Genomic DNA, 22,220 nt, shown 5'->3' on the forward strand with positions numbered 1-22,220 from the left:
ACCAAAGTCTTCAAAAACCTCAAAAAAGGCTACCACACCGCGTGCTATGAGTTGCTCCTCGAAGTCAAGTCGCAACTGCACCCCCTGAATGCACGGTTTTAAGAAAAAGGAAACAAACTTGCAAGACAAAGGATACAAACTTGCAAGACGTTTTCGTCTTGCAAAGCAAGCCCATAGGGAAATTCGTCTTGCGAAGCAACTCAAAAAACGAAAAACTCTTTCGTCTTGCGAGTTTTTCGTCTTACGAGGCATTCGTCTTGCGGGACACCACTGTACCTGAAGGAGTGTCTCCATCCCCCTCTTTCAGCCCGGACACTGAGATCCAGCGCCGAGGGCCTTCTGGCGGTTTCCTCACTGCGAGAAGTGAAACTACAGGGAACCAGGCAGAGGGCCTTCTTGGTAGTGCTGTGGAACGCCCTCCCACCAGATATCAAGGAAATAAACAACTATCTGACTTTTAGAAGACATCCGAAGGCAGCCCTGTTTAGGGAAGTTTTTAACTTCTGATGTTTTATCGCTTTTTTATTATTAATATTCTGTTGAGTGGCGTGGGAAACCCAGCCAGATGGGTGGGGTATAAATAATAGAATAAAAATAATAATAACAATAATTTAAGACTGAGTCGCAAATCAAATCAAGCCCTTTGATGATCCAGGCAGCATTGAGAATTCTTACCTTGCCATACTTGGGGAGACAAGGCGTCCTTCAACTTCATCATTAACTGTTGCAGTTCCTCCTCCTCCATCTGCATCTCATTGTGAAGAGCTTCAGTTGCCGTGGAATAGTTAGGGCTTATGCTCCTACTCCCGTTACTGAGATGGTCCCTGTTTGCTTCAGAGCAGTCTGTTAGTGAAGCAGTTCTCTCTTGGGGGCTTTCATGATGAGCAGCCTCAGGGGGAGCGTTCGGGAAGAATTGGGCTCTCAGCGTGTTCTCTGGTGATCCTCTTGCATTTCCGGCAGGAAGACCACCCTGTGGTTCCAAAAGCCACTTCCTTTTAATCCAAGAGGAGAGGAGCTCTGGAGACTTGTATTTTGAATATTCCACATGGTTGGTCTTTAACGAAGGGCAACCAGATCCAGTCTGGAGATTTCTTTCCTTCAAGGGCTCCTTGCTCCATATGGCGATGTTCTACCAGTTTGCAAAGGAAATATGAGATGTGACTTAAAACGTTCATGTATGTGCAGAGAGAGAGGAAATCATCATTCGGAAAAAGCTATAGAGAAGGGTTGCACTGAATGGGTGGTTTGGATATGCAATAAGGAATCTGGAAATTCCCTTGGACGGGTAGAACTGAACTGAAGGGTTCAGCCGGCCTGCTTATATAGAGCTCCAGTACAACGTAACTGTAACAACTTTCTGTAACTATCCAATCACTGAACGTCACTTTCAATCCCTTATTTGCATATGTGGACCTGAACTATCTACAGTATCCCCCTGCTGGCCCAGGGTGAGAACTTCAGTACATAACACCATACCTCCTCTCTCTACGCCACACCCTTTCTCTGCAGGCCACACCCCCTCCTCAGCCCCACTCTCTCCTCATGCCACACCTCCTTTCTCTAGGCCACACCTTTTCTCTACAGGCCACACCTCCTCTCTCTACACCACACCCTTTCTCTGCAGCCTTCAAACACTCTCTAGATGTTGCTGGACTGCAAATCCCATCGTCACTGACCATTGGGCCCTGCTGGCTGCAGCTGATGGGAGTTGTAGCCCAAAACATCTGGGAGGGCACCAGATTAGGGACCGCTGGGGTAAAGAATGGCTGTTACGTAACGCTCTTTGAAATTTTCTGAAGCTCAAGAAACACTGGCTGTCCCTCTTCATAATAAAAAGGACCAAAAGACTAGAGGTCCTGTCGTCAGGCACTGGCAATGTTAGGAGACTGGTAAGCCAGCAAGCAAATGGAACAAAATGAGTAGAGCAGTTGCATATTTAGAATTGTGAATAATTACTGCATAAAAACGAAACGCAACCTCTGAGTAAAAATGGTGGAATGATGAATATAAAGCACAAGATGATTGGATCTTAAAGGCCCAAGCAAGCTACTTTATTCAGAATCCTATTCTGATAGGTGTGACATCACCTCCAAGTTCAGGGTCACCTTCCACTTGATCGATTCCTTTTTACTGCCACAGCTGCCCAATGACTGACTCTGATAGTCCAACATGAATAAGCTTGCTGGAATGGCAACTGTGACTCGTCAACTTTCCCACTGACCCCCTGAGCGATGCTGAGATTTTGTCCAATATTCCTGGACTTTAGCTTTTCACCTGTGAAATAAAGGCATCTGAGTTGAGCTTGTTAACAGCTGATCCACTTATCAGCTGATCCGCTAAGCCGCTAAGCCGCTTAACAGCTGATCCGCTAAGCCGCTTATCAGCTGATCTGCTAAGCCGCTAAGCTGCTTAACAGCTGATCCGCTAAGCCGCTTATCAGCTGATCTGCTAAGCCGCTTATCAGCTGATCCGCTAAGCCCCTAAGCCGCTAATAGCGCTAATCCGCTAAGCCGCTAATGGGCTTGCTTCACAAGACGAAAAAACCGCAAGACGAAGAGACTCGCGGAACGGATTCTTTTCGTCTTGCGAGGTACCACTGTATGTATTACTGCTTGAGAAAACAGGTCCATATACATTACACAACTTTTTTCTTCCTGAGTCAAAGAAAAGGTTGATTAGCACTTTTCTTGCTGCTTCGCCTCAACTTCAGAGTTGAAAACTCCAGTTATGTATTATACACCATCGTCTCTCCACGTTTCAGAGTCATTTAATCAGTTATCACAATCTGAGCCTCAATAAACAACTTCCACTATGTTCACAATAGCTGGAGAAGGTAACAGCCCAAGGGGTAACTGGCTTGGAAATGATTCTCAAAGTATTTAATGGAGGAAATCATATTGTAGATTTTAAAACTGCATGATGCCCAGAATGGGTGATTCATGCAATCAAATTGTTAGGGTCATCCTGCCAAAAATAAATCGCGCCTATCCAATTGGAAATAATATTATAACTAAGGACATCATTTAAAAAGCTGGAAAATGAAAGCAAGAGATCTGAAATCCTCCCAAAGGAATGTATTATGCAAATCTGGCAATAGGTGTATATTAAATTTATTTATTTCATAAATAGGTGAGAAATATGCAAAAGCCGAGGGGCAAGATGTGGAAAATAATGGGAGGCAGGCTTGTAAAGTCCTTGAAGATAAGGCACTCCAACTAACCTGCTTTGGTTCTTTATCCTGCGACTGCAAGGATTTGACCAAATCATGCATGGAGTCCAAATGAGGAACAAGGCAAAATTCCTGATGTGACTGTTTTCCAACTGTGTGGCTTTTAATTATGCTCATTATGGACTGAGCAGCATCTAGCCATTTCGGACTAGTCCTCACTGAAGTGCCTGGGCCATGTCACTTTAGACTGCAGAAGGAGACTCTCCCCATGATGGGATGTTCCTCCATAAACTCGCTAGATGCATGTTAGGGATGAAGCTAGTTTTAAATCTTTCTCTCCGGCATCTTGGATTCTGTGTTGGAGGGATTTATTGGTCATGACGGGGTGGCGATGAGTCATGTGAGGCCATGTCTGCAATTTCAAGTGATAAACAGCAGGCCTACCAGGCAAGGGAAAACCAGGTCTTAGTCACCCCTTGCTGACCCAGAAGGCTCCACTTGTGAGAAGAAAGGGGATACTTCAAGCAATTAAGGGCGAATTGTCCCTAAGCAAAGAGCCGTTGACCCCATTCTGTTACCTTAATTTCCTCTCTCATTTCCTGAAGCTCCAGCCTGAGATTATCCTGGCTTCCTAATAGCTCACGGATCTTTGCTTGTAGTGCACGGTTTCTGTCTTCCTGAGCTGAGTGAAGGAGCTGTATTTTCCCCTTGCATTTGTTCAGTTGCTTCTTCAAGTACCTGCCGGAAAACACAATGTTTCAAAAAAACAACAACCCCAAAAATAATTAAATAAAGCAACAAGGAACGCTTTCATACACTGTACATTGGCCTGGGTTTCGTGAAGGCAGATCAGGAAACACTGGGAGTCCGATGACTTAAGAATAGTGTACCATATATACCAAAGACTTGTGTCTTTCTTACTGGTTGTCGTTGCCTTTCAAGCTATCTTACCTCCAAAACTGCACTGCTCAGGTGTGCTTTCTGTGAGGTTATTCCAGAAAATAGCTTTCAGCTGATATGGAACATGGGTTCTACTTCTCAACAGGGAACAGACTGCCAAGCAAACATCCCACCAGTGGACCTTTTTCTGTGCTGCCTCTCCTGTTATATTTTATCAAAATCTATGTCGCTGGTTTTTACCTATTAACAGCTTGGGCCATACATAACTTAGAGCAGGTGTGAGGAATTGGTCTTCATTGGTGGGCTGGATCCAGATCTGGCTCATTCTCCGTGAGGCATGTAAGACTGACAAGCTGAGGCTGCCACCTGGCATTATTTTATTCCAGATGGTTCAACTTCAAATGAAGAATCAAAACTGCACTCAGGTTTAAGCCGAGGCTGCGAAGGGAGAATCTTGGTGACTGCAGTTTGGGTTCAACCCAGTGCTGCAAAGATTCCTGCTCAAAATTTGGCTTGCTTTTGGAATTGAATTTCTGCTCAGTGCCCCACTTTCAGCAGGGATCAGCGCAGTAGTGTTGATGTTGTACTACCTGTGTTTGGCCTGTGGTGGCAGCAGAGTTATTTGGCTGCAATGTGACCCTTTCCCCAGTGGTGGCATTATAGGATTATAATCCCCATTATGTTTGCATTGATGGCACCTGACCATTGAAAAATGAGCAGTTCGATAACGTCTGCTCTTCCTGATGCCTGACTGTGAGGCAGATTCTTTGAGGATGCTTCCCTCATCAACAGGTTGAATTGTATGACAACATCAGAGCTTGGGACTTTTGTAGGCTCTTTGTCCTCCTAAGACAGCTGGGTGGTAGAAGAAGAGGAGTTTGGATTTGATATCCTGCTTTATCACTACCCAAAGGAGTCTCAAAGCGGCTAACAATCTCCTTTCCCTTCCTCCCCCACAACAAACACTGTGTGAGGTGAGTGAGGCTGAGAGACTTCAGAGAAGTGTGACTAGCCCAAGGTCACCCAGCAGCTGCATGTGGAGGAGCGGGGAAGCGAACCCGGTTCACCAGATTACGAGTCCACTGCTCTTAACCACTACACCACACTGGTTCTCCAGTGAATGCTTCTCCAATGGCCTTGATTTCTTTGGTCGAATTTTCTTTAGTTTATTTAGGCTGGGTCCTTTTAGCTGCTACTGCTACTCCTGCTTGGTTGCCTGGGCAACCTTCCTGCACTGCCATGGCTATCTGGACTGGTTGGATGCAGAGGAATGGTGGGAGGAACTCTGCAGTGGAGAGTTCCCTAATGAAGACAATGTTAGGATATAGTTCCATTCCACCTTAAAAGGGTACAGGCATGATGTCTGTATATCACATGCCTGTCTACTCCCAGCACAGTCTGATGGGAACTTCCGTTGTATGTTGCTTTTGCTATACTGGCTGTTTTGCTGGACACGAAGGCAAGCAGACATGTTTTCCTTTGTTCCTGAACTACGCTGAATAAATGCTGTAAATATGCTTGCACATATTTCTCTGTCCGCCTCTTCTGCTGTGAGGTGATTTACACACTCTGCTGACAGAGCGTGCACGGGTCTCTAAACATATCTGAGGCTCGTGTCGCTGACTGACTGATGCTGTTCCACGGGAGACCGGTGATCGTCCGGAGCCAGCTGAGGGCCTTCCTGATGCCTACATCTCCCCGAGGGTATCCCAACAGCAAACCCTAGCAAGAGCTGCGTTAGATGCCAAATCTAAAAGATGCTGCATGCAAACCCATTGACCAAGGAACAATCAGAGGTGTACTTTAAAGCTCCCAATCACAGCCATGGTGTGACATCAGTTAGGACCCCAGGGGTGCCGACTTTGGCATGCAGGATGGAGGTTCCCTATCCCTAGAATCATAGAATCATAGAATCATAGAGTTGGAAGAGACCACAAGGACCATTGAGCCCAACCCCCTGCCAAGTAGGAAACACCATCAGAGCACTCCTGACATATGGTTGTCAAGCCTCTGCTTAAAGACCTCCAAAGAAGGAGACTCCACCACACACCTTGGCAGCAAATTCCACTGTCGAACAGCTCTTACTGTCAGGAAGTTCTTCCTAATGTTTAGGTGGAATCTTCTTTCTTGTAGTTTGGAACCATTGCTCCGTGTCCGCTTCTCTGGAGCAGCAGAAAACAACCTTTCTCCCTCCTCTATGTGACATCCTTTTATATATTTGAACATGGCTATCGTATCACCCCTTAACCTCCTCTTCTCCAGGCTAAACATGCCCAGCTCCCTTAGCCGTTCTTCATAAGGCATCGTTTCCAGGCCTTTGACCATTTTGGTTGCCCTCCTCTGGACACATTCCAGTTTGTCAGTGTCCTTCTTGAACTGTGGTGCCCAGAACTGGACACAGTACTCCAGGTGAGGTCTGACCAGAGCAGAATACAGTGGATAGATAATGTCTCCTCCTCCACTTCCTCAGTCTTTAACATGAATTGAGCAGGCAAAGAGGCAGTCTTGATGGCTGTGGAAATATTTTCCCTTGGAAACCCAACAACACACATGGAACCTTTCTTTTTTAAAATAATAATAAAAAAGTGCTATAACTTAGGGTTGCACCAAATGTTCAGTTTCTTTAGCTGAAAGTTATGCATTGGCAGAGGGTGGGTTGTGAATGAAATATTTCTCTGGGCTGCTTTGTTGCCTATTTCCCTTCTTAACTGCTGCTTCTGCTCTTGGTTGCAATCCCAGCAATCACCTTGGTCAGGGATTTTGCCATCACACAGCCAGATCGGATCAGCTACAGCGTCAGCATGTCTTCCTAGTGATTCCCCAACAGCCTATTCCAACTTCTGGCACAGAACTGAACAAATGTTGGGAAAGAAGCCTGAGGAGCCCTGCTTTGCATTGCTATGTTGTGGGTTTGGTGACCAAGATGGCAAAAACTGGAGAGTGCCCAGTGCGTTCACCCTGTCCTGACCTTGGAGCGGCTGCAAAGAGCATATGCATGTAGGATTTCCCTCGCTTTTCACTAGCTACCAAGGCAGGATGGATGTGACAGTCACTTTCCCCTGGCTTTCTTTGCTGCCAAGGGACTTTTGTGTCGTTTTCTCTGGCGTCGCAACTTGCTGCTGCCCTTTGTGATTGCAATCAAGGTGCCACCCCCACACCTGAACGGAAGTGCGAGAGATTATCTGCCTACTCTCTATTTGAGATGGACCACCAGACATACCTATCACCCACTTCTCTGACCTAGCGGCCAAATCTGATTGATGATAAGTGCTGCCCCCTTCAAGCCGGCTCAGCCACTTTGCTGCACTTGTTGCTGAGACAGGCATGCAGAGACAAACACTCCTGAACGCTGAGGATGTAAACCACTGATTGAGAGTGCCCCATTCCTCCCACCCCGGCTATGCTCTCATTTGGCTTCATGGCTCCCACATGCTTTACTGTCCAAGGCTTAATGATCTTAATCAAGGCTACAGACGTCTGCATACCCACCTCCTCTCGATGTGAAGGGCCTTGATGGAGTCCTGTGTTTTAGCCATTTCCGCCTTAAGGGAAGCAAGTGTCTGTGGGAAGATGAAGGGGGGGGGGGGGAGTTCATAGCAGATGCACAAAAGAGGCAAAAAGTCATGTTTTGCTGGGCAGCTGGGCAAAAACTGCTGCCTTTAGCTGTCCTAGCTATGTACTTCTGGTTAGAACGGGGAAAACAGAACGAGGTGTGGGGAAATCAGTCTAACACAGGCATAGGCAAACTCAGTCCTCCAGATGCTTTGGAACTATAACTCCCATCATCCCTGACCACTGGTCCTGTTAGCTAGGGATGATGGGAGTTGTAGTGCCAAAATATCTGGAGGGCCGAGTTTGCCTATGCCTGGTCTAACACTAGTAGGCTGCTTCTTCTGTCCACGGCCAGCAATGGCTTTTTAGGAGGTTCTGCCACATGCTATGCCAGAAGGTTGATTGCCCTTATATAGGAATACAAACAAACACACACACACACACACACACACACACACACACTTCTTGTGGCATCATAAAATCCAACATAAGCTTTTGTGGAAATTCCACTTTGTCAGTTTGCATGAAGTGTTCATCTCAGGGAGCAGGAATGTATATGCATGAGTGTAGCTGTGGAGGCGGGGGACAGCACACTGAAAATGGCAATTAAATACAAAATGCACAGTCTATTGATATTTAATTAAAGTTTAAGTGTATGCACAATAATCACAGTGGCCTTTCACAACAGCAGTGATTAGTGATACTATAAAAGCATTGCTATGTCCATTATTATCTCCTACAGGAAACCATTGAAAATAAGTATATAAAACAAGTATATAAAGGGGAGAATTTTCTGGATACCAGGTTTGGGGCAAGTGCTCTTCAGTGAGAGAACCTCAGCAGAGATTTAAAATCATAAAATATGTAGTAAGGTAAAGCATGAAAATAAAGTCTGTAAGACTTTTAAAACATGCCCTTGTAAGTTCCAAAACTTCCCTCTTTCCTTAGCATAGAAAAGAACACACATTTAATAAGTTAAAGATGGATTACTTACAAACTATCCAAAAGTCAGGTTCATGTGCTTTTCCATACACCACTCAGGAAACACAGGCAGTAAAACTTGGCTTAGTAGTTACAGTGGTGAAAGTTCCTAAATTATTGGTACAGGAACACAAGAATGGCTTCTAAAAGCCATGCAGTCTGAGCAAGCAGCTCGGACCTCTCTCTTTACATGCTGAGCTTCTCAGGTAGACTGAAGGGGAATAAAAGCCTTGATTACCTTCATTGCAAGCCTGGCAGGACAGCTTACTCTATGGCATTAACCCCTTCATGCATTAATTAGACTTAAACATGTTAGTTATATGAGGCTGGTTATCCCACAGAATCTTCATTATATTAAGAAAAATATGCTTGCGGGAGTGAAATCAAATTTACCCCATTTGCAGCTTACAAAGTATCAGCACACGCTGAGCTGGTGTTTATTGGAGCCCCATACCTGACTGGATGTTTTCTCTTGACATAGTAGGCTATTGTTGTTTGCCATCGTCTCTCCTTGGGTTACTTTAGCATCTAAAGGACTGCTTAACTTCCGGTCCAAAGTATGCGCTGAGCAGATGCACTGAGATGGCATGTGCTGCCTGGAAGAAGTGGAATGACTAGAGTAGAAGCTGCAAAAATAAGGTAGGAAGGAATACAGTGGGGCCTCGCAAGACGAAATTAATCCGTTCCGCAAGTCTCTTCGTCTTGTGGTTTTTTCGTCTTGCGAAGCTTGGCTATTAGCGGCTTAGCGGCTATTAGCGGCTTAGCGGCTTAGCAGCTATTAACGGCTTAGCGGCTTAGTGGCTATTAACGGTTTAGCGGCTTAGCGGCTTTAAGAAAAAGGAAACAAACTCGCAAGAACGCGCAAGACGTTTCGTCTTGCAAAGCAAGCCCATAGGGAAATTCGTCTTGCGGAACGACTCAAAAAACGGAAAACTCTTTCGTCTAGCGAGTTTTTCGTCTTGCGAGGCATTCGTCTTGCGGGGCACCACTGTAAAATGAGAAGCTGAACAAACTCCCTCCTCCCCTCATCCATATGGCAGCCAGAACATTTCCATATAAATAACACTCTGGATCCAAATAACTGCGCAGTTGTTCTCCATATGCAAGAGATGTTTGGAAGTCTGATCAGAAGTCCCCCTGCCCGCCATGTTGCATAGCAAATCCTCCCATCAAATTAAGAAGAGTTTGATAATTTGTTTGATTGCGACATGGAATGGCAGGGATGGGATATCTGCCGTTCCAAGAAGAAGTCAAACACTGCAGTGAACACATGCAAGATTTTGCATGCACCAAACTATCCCAGACACAGGCTACATTTGAAGCCTACATGAAGACCAGAGCGTGGTTTATGGCAACCAGAAGGCAGCTTGAGATACTAAAATATTACAGCAACTGAAGTATTGGGAAGAAAACAAAAAGTTCAGAAGACAGTGAAACTGGAGGGGGGCAGAAGATCCATGAATTAGCAAGCACAAAAGCATCCACCATCAATAAAGGTAAAGGTAAAGGTACCCCTGCCCGTATGGGCCAGTCTTGACAGACTCTGGGGTTGTGCGCCCATCTCACTCAAGAGGCCAGGGGCCAGCGCTGTCCGGAGTCACTTCCGGGTCACGTGGCCAGCGTGACATCGCTGCTCTGGCGAGCCAGAGCCGCACACGGAAACGCCGTTTACCTTCCCGCTGGTAAGCGGTCCCTATTTATCTACTTGCACCTGGAGGTGCTTTCGAACTGCTAGGTTGGCAGGCGCTGGGACCGAGCAGCGGGAGCGCACCCCGCCGCAGGGATTCGAACCGCCGACCTTTCAATCGGCAAGCCCTAGGTGCTGAGGCTTTTACCCACAGCGCCACCTGCGTCCCATCAATAGAGGTATCCAATTCATTATTTGGAAGCAGTAAAGTAAGAGGCCCTGAGTGCTCACTGGAAGGACAGATCAGATCCTGAAGCTGAGGCTCCAATACTTTGGCCACCTCATGAGAAGAGAAGACTCCCTGGAAAAGACCCTGATGTTGGGAAAGATGGAGGGCACAAGGAGAAGGGGAAAACAGAGGACGAGATAGTTGGACAGTGTTCTCGAAGCTGCCAGCATGAGTTTGACCAAACTGCGGGAGGCGGTGGAAGACAGGAGTGCCTGGCGTGCTCTGGTCCATGGGGTCACGAAGAGTCGGACACGACTAAACGGCTAAACAACAACAACAAAAAGTAAGAGGCAGCTTTCAGATGCAGCCACCCAATGCTGACTCGGGGGCAGGTACTGATGATCTCTGCCTCCAGCCCTGTGATTCCTTCTTGTTGGCATCTGTCTGTCTTGGGAGACAATGCAGGAGGGCACATTTGGGGGTGAACTGCTTGAATGAGCAAGAATTGAGGGCTCCAGCCAAGGAGGTCTGGCATCTGTGTGGCATTCTGATGAAGCACATCTTATCTATGTTCTCTCCTCCTCGTTGTCCCATGCCCCAGGTTTACAGGGCAGCCGGGCAGCCTGTTGGCTTCTTCTTTTGCAATGACTCACCAAGTCAAACACATCCCACCAGCCATACAGGCCTGATGATTGCTACCCGCCTAAGATTGCAAAAAATGAGGGTTTGTCAGGAAGCTGCCAGACCAGGAGGATACGTGGCTGGCAGAACACGACACATGTTGTGCAAATATGCACACACAATGCCCATGTAGATATATAGGAGCTTATTGAAAGTGCCCATGTAGATATATAGGAGCTTATTGAAAGTGCGTAGGTTTGCCTCGTACATAATCTGAAGGCATTTCAAGTGGCGTCTGCAAGGGACATTTTTTTCATATGTGGTGGGATTGCAAAATTGTTAAGAAATATTGGGAAATGATTTATAATGAAATGAAGAAGATGCTTAAAATAACTTTTGTTAAGAAACCAGAAGCTTTTCTATTAGGTATAACAGGAGTGGACATACCAGGACCACAAAAAGACTTATTTAAGTATGCAACTACAGCTGCACGAATACTGCTAGCACAGCACTGGAAAGAAGGAGGTGTCCCAGCTAAAGAAGATTGGCAAGTTAAATTAAAGGAATATGCTGAAATGAAATGGCAAAATTGACACTGAAACTAAGAGGAAGAGATGACAAAGAGTTGAAAGAAGACTGGAGGGACTTTATTGCATATATACAGAAGCAAAGTACACAGGTTAATACATTAGCAGGATTCTAGAAATATCTGTAAGGAAATATGAATGATTTTTTAAAATAAAAATGGACATGTGGTATGATGATAAACAATGAAACCAGGGAAGGGACTAAGGGGAAGTCAACTTTTCTTCTTTCTTTTTCAATTTCTTTCTTTTTTCTTTTTTTATGTCCGATTATGAATATGTATTATTGATGCTATTGTTGATGTTATTTTTTCTTTTCTTTGTTCTTCTTCTGTTTTATATTTGGGAAATTAATAAAATATTATTAAAAAAACAACCAATACACAACTGGAGTCCACAATGGAAACAAAGAGGAACATTTTTCCATTTGCGTTGACCCCTCTGCAGATGAGGGAACGACACCCTTAGGGATTCTGGAAATGCTTCTTTTCTTAATGGCCTGCTCAGCTCATAAAGCTGAGCACAGGGAAGCAGCGAATGAAGGGAAAGCATTTTAACATGATAAAGCAACTCATTACGAAGTTATTAGGCTGGAAGTGCAATACTGAAGCCCAGCTGAAGGCTAGCCAGAGGGGGCTTTCTTCCCACGCTCAGTGAAACTGCAGGAAAACAAATTTTGGCTAGCATTAGCAGCAGCGTAACGTGGGTTGTCAGCACCCGGGTCAAGGCAAGTAATTTGCACCCCCTAACCCGGGGCAAGGCAAGTAATTTGCACCCCCTAACCCGGGGCAAGGCAAGTAATTTGCGCCCTAACCCCTAACCTGCTGCCGCTGCCAGCTTCTTCTTGCTGCTGCCTGGGCTGGGGTATTTACGGTAAGGTAGCCACGACGGCGGCGGCGGGTCCGTGTCAGGTGATCTGAGGCGAGTAGCCGCTGCCACTGCCGCCCAAACGATGCCGCTTGCCCGGAGGAGGAGGAGGGCAGAGAGGCGAGGAAAATGCAACATGGCCCAGCAGCTGCAGCAGCAGCGGTGGCGACGGGGCTGTGAGGAGGGGCTGCCTGGCGTGCCCTCCGCGGCCCTGACGCGCGGGGACCACGGCGAGCGCTGAGAGCCACTGCCTGCCGGATGCCTTCAGCCCGGACGCGCGCACAGCTCGTTGGTTCCACGAGACATGGGGCTCTGCTACAGCCTGCGCCCGAGGCTCTTCGGCGACTCTGGAGGCGGCGAGTGCGCCCCCCCCAGATGTTGCGCCCGGTGCGGCCGGCCCCCCTGCACCCCCCACGCTACGCCACTGGGCATTAGGCCAGGGTGGCAGCACTATTGAGAACGTGCTGCCAAGGGCCAGAGAGAGGCAGCCTAAGAGATACAAACACACAGCATCGAATGATCCACTCACTGTGCATGGCTGTCAGCAGAGTAGCCTGCATCCCCCATCACCATCAAGGTCTTTCTTCTCAGAGCTTCCTTCCTCTCGCAGCGCCCTTGTAGCAAGTTGTTTCGGATGATGCGGAAAAACAACTTTGTTCTCTCCTTTGTGGACACCTGTCCGGGTGGCAGGGCAATGGAGAAAGAAGATGGATATACAAAAGGACAGCTAAGAATATTAAGAGTTGGCCCAGGTAAGATAAATGAGGGGCGATATGGGTTGGGGGGAGAAAGCTCCTTGGTTGATTTGGAAATGGGGAGGGGGATATGTGTAATAGATGAAGAAGGGCTGCAGGAAAGGCGTGGAAGTAAGATTAAAGTGGGGTTCTTGGAGGGAACTGGGGGAAGGTAAAGATTTGTTTATGTAAATACAATAACCAGCTGAGGGCCTTCTGGCGGTTCCCTCACTGTGAGAAGTGAGATTACAGGGAACCAGGCAGAGGGCCTTTTCGGTAGTGGCACCTGCCCTGTGAAACGCCCTCCCAAGAGATGTCAAGGAAATAAACAACTATCTGACTTTTAGAAGACATCTGAATGCAGCCCTGTTTAAGGAAGTTTTTAAATGTTTGATTGTGTTTTTAATATTCCGTTGGGAGTTGCCCAGAGCGGCTAGGTTATAAATAAATTATTATTATTATTAGCATTACAGTGGTACCTTGGGTTAAGTACTTAATTCGTTCCAGAGGTCCGTTCTTAACCCGAAACTGTCCTTAACCTGAGGTACCACTTTAGCTAATGGGGCCTCCTACTGCCGATGTGCCACTGGAGGTACTATTTCTGGGTTAGCAGAGTCTGTAACCTGAAGCGTATGTAACCTGAGGTACCACTGTATTACAAAAACTAAAAACCACAAAATTATAAATGCAGCCCCAAACAGCAGTATTAACACTACACCAGAAAAGCTTTCATTCAGAAAGAAAACCACATTTGCCTGGTGCCAAAAGGACGATGAACCAGGTGTCAAGAGAATCTCTGTGAGGAGAGGACTCCCCAAATGGGGTGCCACCACTGAAAAGGCCCTCTCTTTCTGCTAGGCACCCACTTTGCTTTAGATCAGGGGTGGGGAAACCTCCAGCCCTGGAACCCCTGTTCAGAGATCAGGGTGGCGTGCAACAATATATTGTGGCTAAAATATCATCCTTTCATTTCCTAGGAAATAACTCTTTCTTAACACAAATCAATCTGATGCATGCCAGAATGCAAAACTTAGCACCAACCACCCAGTTAACTCAGCATTCAGTAGGCTAGTAGACTAAAGGGAAGTTTTCCTTCTGCACATATGTTTTCCCTCTGCACATAACTGTTGCATTATGGGGAAGCATTGCTTCTTTTCTCTTGCATTCTGGGAACTCTCGCTTATAATCTTTTCTCTGTTTCTGCACACACTGTACGAACCTGCTCCAAACACCAAGACATTCCCTCATCGCTCAGTTCACCTTAAGTTCATGGTGACTTGTACTCCATGTATAGCTGACCACATCTATAGAACTTGATTATTATATTCTTTCATGTTATGATCAATCATTAGTAATTGTTCATGTTATATCAATCTTTAGTTATAATTAATTAGGAGGTTTCATGCTTGTCTAGTCCCAACTTCGTTTCCCAGCCTTTAATCTACCGGTGATTAATGTTCACATGTAATTCCCACCCCTCACATGTAATTCCCGCCTTGCATTTGCATTAACCAATAGGCAATGAGTTTCTTTGTGTTTGTATCAACCAATCAGCCACAAGTACACCTGTGGCAATGTTTCTAATATTCAATAAAAGAGAGTTCTCGGGACTTCCCCGGCAGACGCCTCTCGTGACACCCACTGCTCGTCTGTCGTGATTTTCATTCCTACAGTAGACTAAGCAATAGAAGTGAATGGGTCCATGACTAACCGGCACACAGTGCTCCATCACAGGGTGAGATTTCTTGTGAGGTTTGCAGAGTTGTCCGGTAAAGAAACAGACTTGGCAAATGTCAAAGTTCAGGCACTTCAGGCAACGATACCTGGACAGACAAGAAATGAAAACCTAGTAAAGACCCATAGGGATGGGGAGAGAAATGCAATTCAGTTTGCATTTACAGGAAATTTATTAAATTTGCACTGACTGTCCAAATCAATATGAGAACCAGAATGCAGCCATCCTTCCAAATTCACACTTATCTGAATTTGTGGTGCAGTTCCCCAGCCAATGTATGCAGGATGTGCATCAAAATGAAGATACTAGTGAAATTAATATTCAGGAATGTATTACACCAAGAGAAACTGCTTGGGGGATATGTGCACATTTGTTAACACTATATACAGAAATATGTTTGTTAGGAAAAATCTACACTAAAATGTTGAATAGTTTTCAGGAGGGATTAAAAAAAATCTGCAAATTGCTGCAGAAATGTGGGGAACTGAATTTAAGATTGGGAAAAAATGAGAAATAAAATGAGAAACTGACTTATCCTCCCATCCCTAGTGGGAGATTCACAGAAACGGCTCAATTCACTTGAGAGGAATATTCATGAGTAAATGAAACAATAAACACCAAATGAGAATTTCCTATACCTAGTGTCAGGGAACTGCCATTGGAGCCAGAGGAGGAGGGAGGGCTCCAGAGGGATGCCGGAGAGCGTCCCAGGAGGGAGAGAGGCAGCCCATCTGCGGGGGAAGGAAATCAGCGTAGCACCAGTGGAGAAGGGGGGCAGATGGGGGAATTGGTGAGGAGGCTCCATGACTCCTCGCCGGAGACCAGCGGGGAGAGCACGGGTCCTCCACTGCCCACACCCTCCCTGCGCAGAAGACTTCCGCGCAGGGAGAGTAGGCGGAGACTTGGCGTCAAAGAACTTCTTTGCTGGAAGAAGTTCAAGAAACGCCCACTGATGGATTCTGCCAGCGACTGAGACAGCCACGGATGGGTGGCTGTCCGGACAGAAAGGGTTCACCCAGGTGACTCAGCCAGGTGTGGCGACGACTTACGCACGAGCAACCCCCTAGAACCATTACACCTAGATTCAGCCACCCCTCAAAACTAGATTTTTTGTGCAATTAACACACCTTAGTCCAGTGATGGGAAAGCTCTTGCAGATGTTACATTTGACCTGGTGTTTGACCATTTCTGTTGCTGACAATCTGTAGCAGGTGGGGAGCCAGAGAAGGATGGCAGGTTCAGACTGGAGCCAAGATAAGAACCTCTCTTCATCAACTGCAGAACCCAGAACCTGAAGGAGAACACTAGTCCTTAGCTCAAACAAGAACTTTGTCTCAGGCACAACATGTAGCACAAAGTCTGGCTTTTCGCTGGAAAAGATCACTCTAAAAACTAACCCACAGGTTTTCTACGAGTCTGTGTTGAAATCGCATCTATAATTGCAAAAGAATCCAAATAAGACATACTTAAAGGTAAAGGGACCCCTGACTATTAGGTCCATGCGGCACTCATCTCGCTTTATTGCCCGAGGGAGCTGGCGTACAGCTTCCGGGTCATGTGGCCAGCATGACTAAGCCGCTTCTGCCGAACCAGAGCAGCGCATGGAGACGCTGTTTACCTTCCCGCCAGAGCAGTACCTATTTATCTACTTGCATTTTGACCTGCTTTTGAACTGCTAGGTTGGCAGGAGCAGGGACCGAGCAACGGGAGCTCACCCCGTCGCAATGCTCTTAGGTTAGTCCTCTCACTGATGTCAATGGGTTTACTCTATGACTCAGTTGAATACAGCTCTCTGGTTTTGGAGCTAATCTCTATCATGGCCAGGGCTGGCCCACCCCATGAGGCAAAGTAAGGCAACTGCCTCAGGCGGTAGGATCCACAGCAGCGGATTCCAGTGCAGATCTTTACCCCACCCCCTCATTTCTGATGTAGATCTTCGCTCACCGCATCTTCCTGGCCAGGAGGGGGCACCAGTTTTGTGATTCACCTCAGGTGCCAATGGCTGCTAAAACAGGCTGGCGTCCTTGAAATGGAGAGGCTGCTCTCACTGAGGGTGGAGAAAGCAACTGAGAAAGAGTTGCAGCTCTCCTGCTGAACCAACAACTCAGTTCTGCTCTTATGGAGCCTCCAGCCTGAGTCTTGCATGGAACAATCCAGGCAGGGCTGACCCACCCATGGGGCAAGGTGAGGTGACCGCCTCAGGCGTCAGGATTCACAGAGGCAGCAGATCCTAATGTAGGAACGGCTAAGGGAGCTGGGCATGTTTAGCCTGGAGAAGAGGAGGTTAAGGGGTGATATGATAACCATGTTCAAATATATAAAAGGATGTCACATAGAGGAGGGAGAAAGGTTGTTTTCTGCTGCTCCAGAGAAGCGGACACGGAGCAATGGATCCAAACTACAAGAAAGAAGATTCCACCTAAACATTAGGAAGAACTTCCTGACAGTAAGAGCTGTTCGACAGTGGAATTTGCTGCCAAGGAGTGTGGTGGAGTCTCCTTCTTTGGAGGTCTTTAAGCAGAGGCTTGACAACCATATGTCAGGAGTGCTCTGATGGTGTTGCCTGCTTGGCAGGGGGTTGGACTCGATGGCCCTTGTGGTCTCTTCCAACTCTATGATTCTATGATTCTAGATCTTTATTTCCCCCTTGTTCCTCATGAAGATCTTCACTCAGCCCTCCTCATAGCTGTCAACTTTTCCCTTTTCTTGTGAGGAATCCTATTCGGAATAAGGTAATTTCCCTTTAAAAAAGGGAAACGTTGACAGCTATGGCCCTCCTTCCCTGATGGGGAGGGAGGTGCCATTTTGTGGTTCGCCTCAGGTACCAAAATGTATTGTGCCAGCCCTGTATCCAGGGTACCAGTGAAGCCTCTACTGAGGCCATTGCTCAAAAAGGGCAGCATGTCTTTTGTGACGGTGATAGCGGTCTTCAAGGTCCTTAAGATGCGAGCTTAATTGGATCTGGTCTCTTACAGTTCAGGAAATCACTCTGTTTTGTGACAGAAGAATGAAGGGACTGTGCAATTAAGTAATAAAACTCAGAAGTGCATTTTCTGCCAGTGAAGATGGTTATATATGACCCAAGCTACATTTGATACTGTATTTTAACTTACCCCACTGAAACAACTCTTCACTGCAATTTCCACGTTAGACAGGTTACGGCATTCTCCCACGACCGCCAGAATCTGCAAAACGCATTGTCACCATAAACCCTCAGCAAAAGACCACCGCCATCAAACAGAATGAGAAGAGGCTATATAAAAATAAAGGGAAGTGAAAAGGGCATTTCTGCCCTGACAAAAGATGATGGGTTTTATTTAAGGTGTCACACCTGAAACTTTAACTCTGTGCATGTCAGTGCGTTGTCATGACCTAGGGCTCTGGCTGCCCGTCATGAGGCTAAGAATTGAGAGGGCACATTAGACTGGGATTTAGCTTCAAAACGAGCCTTTAAGAGCCCTTCCTCTTCAGGAGTTCTGGCACCAAAGGAACCCATGGTGACAGTGCCTCCCTCTTATCCAAGCATCCTTGGAATCTGATGTTTGTCCTTTCTTAACTAGCTGATTCATTCCTCCTTATTATCTCACCCTCTCTGATCTGCACACCTCATTTTTCCTATCTCTCAGTATTCTAGGAGACTCTGAAGTGAACGAACAAGGATGCTCGGGAATATCCGTCCATCCGATATCCATGTTAGGGCCATGTAGTTTTTCTCACCGGTCTGCTTCAGGAGATTCACCACCTCTCCATTTCCACGTTGCACAGTAGCTGAATTACCTGGAGTAAGTCTGTTAGCAGATTCCTAACACCGTTTCGAGAAATATGAGTCCGGCTGGCGCTCCTTCCTGCACAGGTTGCATAAAGCTGAAAGAGAGCTGCCAGCACCAGAGAACACCAGTCAGAATTCCTGGAGGGTTATTTCCTGGCCTGCGTTCTTCAGGTCAGGTATTTGGAGCCAAATGCATGAGACACAATCGTGAACCTGGGTCACCTCAGTCCTAACCCAACACTCTAACCCAGGCATCCCCAAACTCAGCCTTCCAGATGCTTTGGGACTACAGTTCCCATCATCCCTGACCACTGGTCCTGTTAGCTAGGGATGATGGGAATTGTAGTCCCAAAACATCTGGAGGGACGAGTTTGGGGATCCCTGCTCTAACCACTATAACACCCTGGTGCAGTGACATGGCATGATTACACAATTACTTACAATCCAACATGGAGCTGAATGTATTTAAGCCTGTCTGTTTCACTTCGCTTACCACACTTCACTGTGTTCTGCACTGCAGATTTTGTCTCTCTGCCATTTCCTTACTAAGCCCTTGCCTCCAGGAATGGTATTTTTGGGTAATAATGGCACCCTGAGAGAGTCCAAAACATCTCAATTATGGATCTTCTCAATTTTGCACCCCCTCAGCTCAGCATCCCATGCGGGGGAAACACTTCTAGCACCCTAAATCCAGCACTGCTTGCCTCTGTAAAGGGACGCCTGACCATTAGGTCCAGTCGTGAACGACTCTGGGGTTGCGGTACTCATCTCGCTTTATTGCCCAAGGGAGCCGGCGTATAGCTTCTGGGTCATGTGGCCAGCATGACTAAGCTGCTTCTGGCAAACCAGAGCAGCACACGGAAACACCATTTACCTTCCCGCCGGAGTGGTACCTGTTTATCTACTTGCACTTTGACATGCTTTCAAACTGCAGGAGCAGGGACCAAGCAACAGGAGCTCACCCCGTTGCAGGGATTCAAACTGCCGACCTTCTGATCAGCAAGTCCTAGGCTTTGTGGTTTAACCCACAGCACTACCCGCGTCCCTTCCAGGAACGATAATTTTGGGTAATAATGGCTCCCTGAGTAAGGTCAAAACTTGGTACCCCAATGGATCTTCTCAATTATGGATCTTCTCAATTTTGCATCCCTCGTCTCAGCATCCAGTGCGGGACAACCACTTCCAGTGCCCTAAATCCAGCACTGCTTGCCTCTACTGATGCAAAAAGGGAAACTGAGAGGTGTAAAGGAAAAGAGAAATTGCATTTATTTCTGCTATTTTCTTTGGGCAGGCAGTTCATTTTTCACGTTTTCGTCTGTGCTTAGCAAGACTTGATTGCTTACTGTGCAAAAAAAGCGTATATGTTTGTCAGCACTCTGAGCCAAACTTGTTGCGGAGAATAAATACAGAAGAGCAATACTGCTTACCTCTATATTTGGTAAGCAGGCCATCCCCTGAGAGAGCAATTAGAGCAGCTGCAGCTGATCGGGGCTGGATAAAGCCCACTCCATTCCTACAATGTAAGAAAAAGGGGCATGAAGCAAGAGGAAAATCAACAGCTGCTACATGAGCTATCTCCCAACTTTGGAATTTGAAGTCCCTTTTCCTGACCAAAAAAAGGAGAAAGGTTCTACACCAGCGCCAGGAATCTGCAGCCTCTAAATGTAGTTTGTTTTATTTATTTGTATGCTGCCTTTCCGCAATGAGCTGTACTCAAGATGATTTGCAACAAAATACAAGAGGTGTGGGTGTCCAGTAAGTCAATGTACAAAACGAGACAAATTCAAACAGGAGAAAAACCGACAATTGAGGAAACACAGACACCCCCCCCCCCCAGTGCTACTACTTCTGTGTCTTTATGACACTGAACTACCAGTACCTCCTCCTTTCAGTAGGTGATAGTGTTACCTGGCATCAAGAAACCAAGTGTGCAATGTCCCCCCCTCTGCCAATCTCTGCTAGGCACAGGTTGCCCACCTTAGGTCTAGAGCAGTGGTTCCCAACCTTTTTTTGGTTATGCCCCACCTAAGCACCTCTAAAATCTTGATGCCCCCCCCCATGACATATACAGTGGTACCTTGGGTTACAGACACTTCAGGTTACAGACACTTCAGGTTACAGACTCCGCTAACCCGCTAACAGGTTAAGAACTTTGCTTCCGGATGAGAACAGAAATTGCATGGCAGTGGTGCAGTGGCAGCAGGAGGCCCCATTAGCTAAAGTGATGCTTCAGGTTAAAAACGGACCTCCGGAACAAATTAAGTTCTTAACCTGAGGTACCCCTGTAATTCTTATTATTCAAAAAGTGAACTCCCATTCTCGTGGAGGAAGCTAAAAGGCCATTAAAAGTAAAGGGACCTCTAACCATTAGGTCCAGTCGCGGACAACTCTGGGGTTGCAGCGCTCATCTCGCTTTAGTGGCCGAGGGAGCCGGTGTACAGCTTCCGGGTCATGTGGCCAGCATGACCAAGCCGCTTCTGGCGAACCAGAGCAGCGCACGGAAACACCATTTACCTTCCCGCCGGAGCAGTACCTATTTATCTACTTGCACTTTGACGTGCTTTCAAACTGCTAGGTTGGCAGGAGCAGGGTCCGAGCAACGGGAGCTCACCCCATCGCGGGGATTCGAACCGCCGACCTTCTGATCGGCAAGCCCTAGGCTCTGTGGTTTAACCCACAGCGCCACCCACGTCTCATTAAGGCCATTAACTTGGTCTAACTCATTCTCAAATTGCCCCCCTTAAAAATCAAATTGCCCCCCTGTGTGTGGGGGTGCCCCACACTGGGAACCACGGGTCTAGAGCCCATTACTGAGGCCATGATACCATAACCTGCAACCTGAAAACAAACTAATACATGCCATGCCAAATCACTTCTAAGGGATATTTACTGCACCTGTCGATCTGAAAATTGGCCCTAGTTTGGAACTGCCATATATATTTATATCTAGAACCATGGATTTAAAAAAAACAAATGAACCAGGCATTTTTGCATCAAAATGTGAAGCTGCCATAAATCTGCCATGAGACACTGGGTTCCTCTGTGTTGTCACCTGTCATACGCAGAGGTCAGGAGGCTCAGAGTTAATTCAGCTGCCTTTGGGTCCACCTGGCCTGGCTTCTCTAATCTGGTTCTCTTAAACAGCTCCTTTAGCAGTCGCATGAGTTGCTCCACGGAGAGAGGCTTCTGCTTCTCCGCCCGGCATTTGTGGTTTGGCAGGATTTGCTGAATCGAAGAGACGTCAGTCAACTTGACTGAAAAATAAAGCAACAAATTCCGAAGTCACACCAGCTCAGAACGAAGAAATTGTCATTCATTATTCCAGCTTCTCACGCTGCCTCCTCCAAGACCTCCTCCAAGTTAACTCAGATTTTGTAACTCTTAGTGACTGTGTTCAGACATCACAATAAACCATGGTTTTCACAACGGCAGGAATGAGTGTAGGCTTTTGC

General features: G+C 46.7%; 1 protein-coding gene across 1 annotated transcript in view; it reads right to left on the reverse strand.

Moving 5' to 3' along the window:
- Positions 1–22,220, reverse strand: part of DYTN (dystrotelin) — a 34,974-nt gene that overhangs the window by 9,349 nt on the left and 3,405 nt on the right. The window contains exons 4-14 of the mRNA XM_079978488.1: positions 21,821–22,022; positions 20,196–20,281; positions 18,777–18,874; positions 18,113–18,184; positions 16,127–16,290; positions 14,976–15,087; positions 13,060–13,205; positions 9,057–9,228; positions 7,559–7,629; positions 3,748–3,907; positions 676–1,129 (exon numbers count right to left, since the gene is read on the reverse strand). Of these exons, the coding sequence (XP_079834614.1) occupies positions 676–1,129; positions 3,748–3,907; positions 7,559–7,629; positions 9,057–9,228; positions 13,060–13,205; positions 14,976–15,087; positions 16,127–16,290; positions 18,113–18,184; positions 18,777–18,874; positions 20,196–20,281; positions 21,821–22,022 (1,737 nt within the window). The remainder of the gene's footprint in view (positions 1–675; positions 1,130–3,747; positions 3,908–7,558; positions 7,630–9,056; positions 9,229–13,059; positions 13,206–14,975; positions 15,088–16,126; positions 16,291–18,112; positions 18,185–18,776; positions 18,875–20,195; positions 20,282–21,820; positions 22,023–22,220) is intronic.

This window comes from Podarcis cretensis (genome assembly GCF_951804945.1).
Source record: "Podarcis cretensis genome assembly, chromosome: 1".
Taxonomy (NCBI): domain Eukaryota; kingdom Metazoa; phylum Chordata; class Lepidosauria; order Squamata; family Lacertidae; genus Podarcis; species Podarcis cretensis.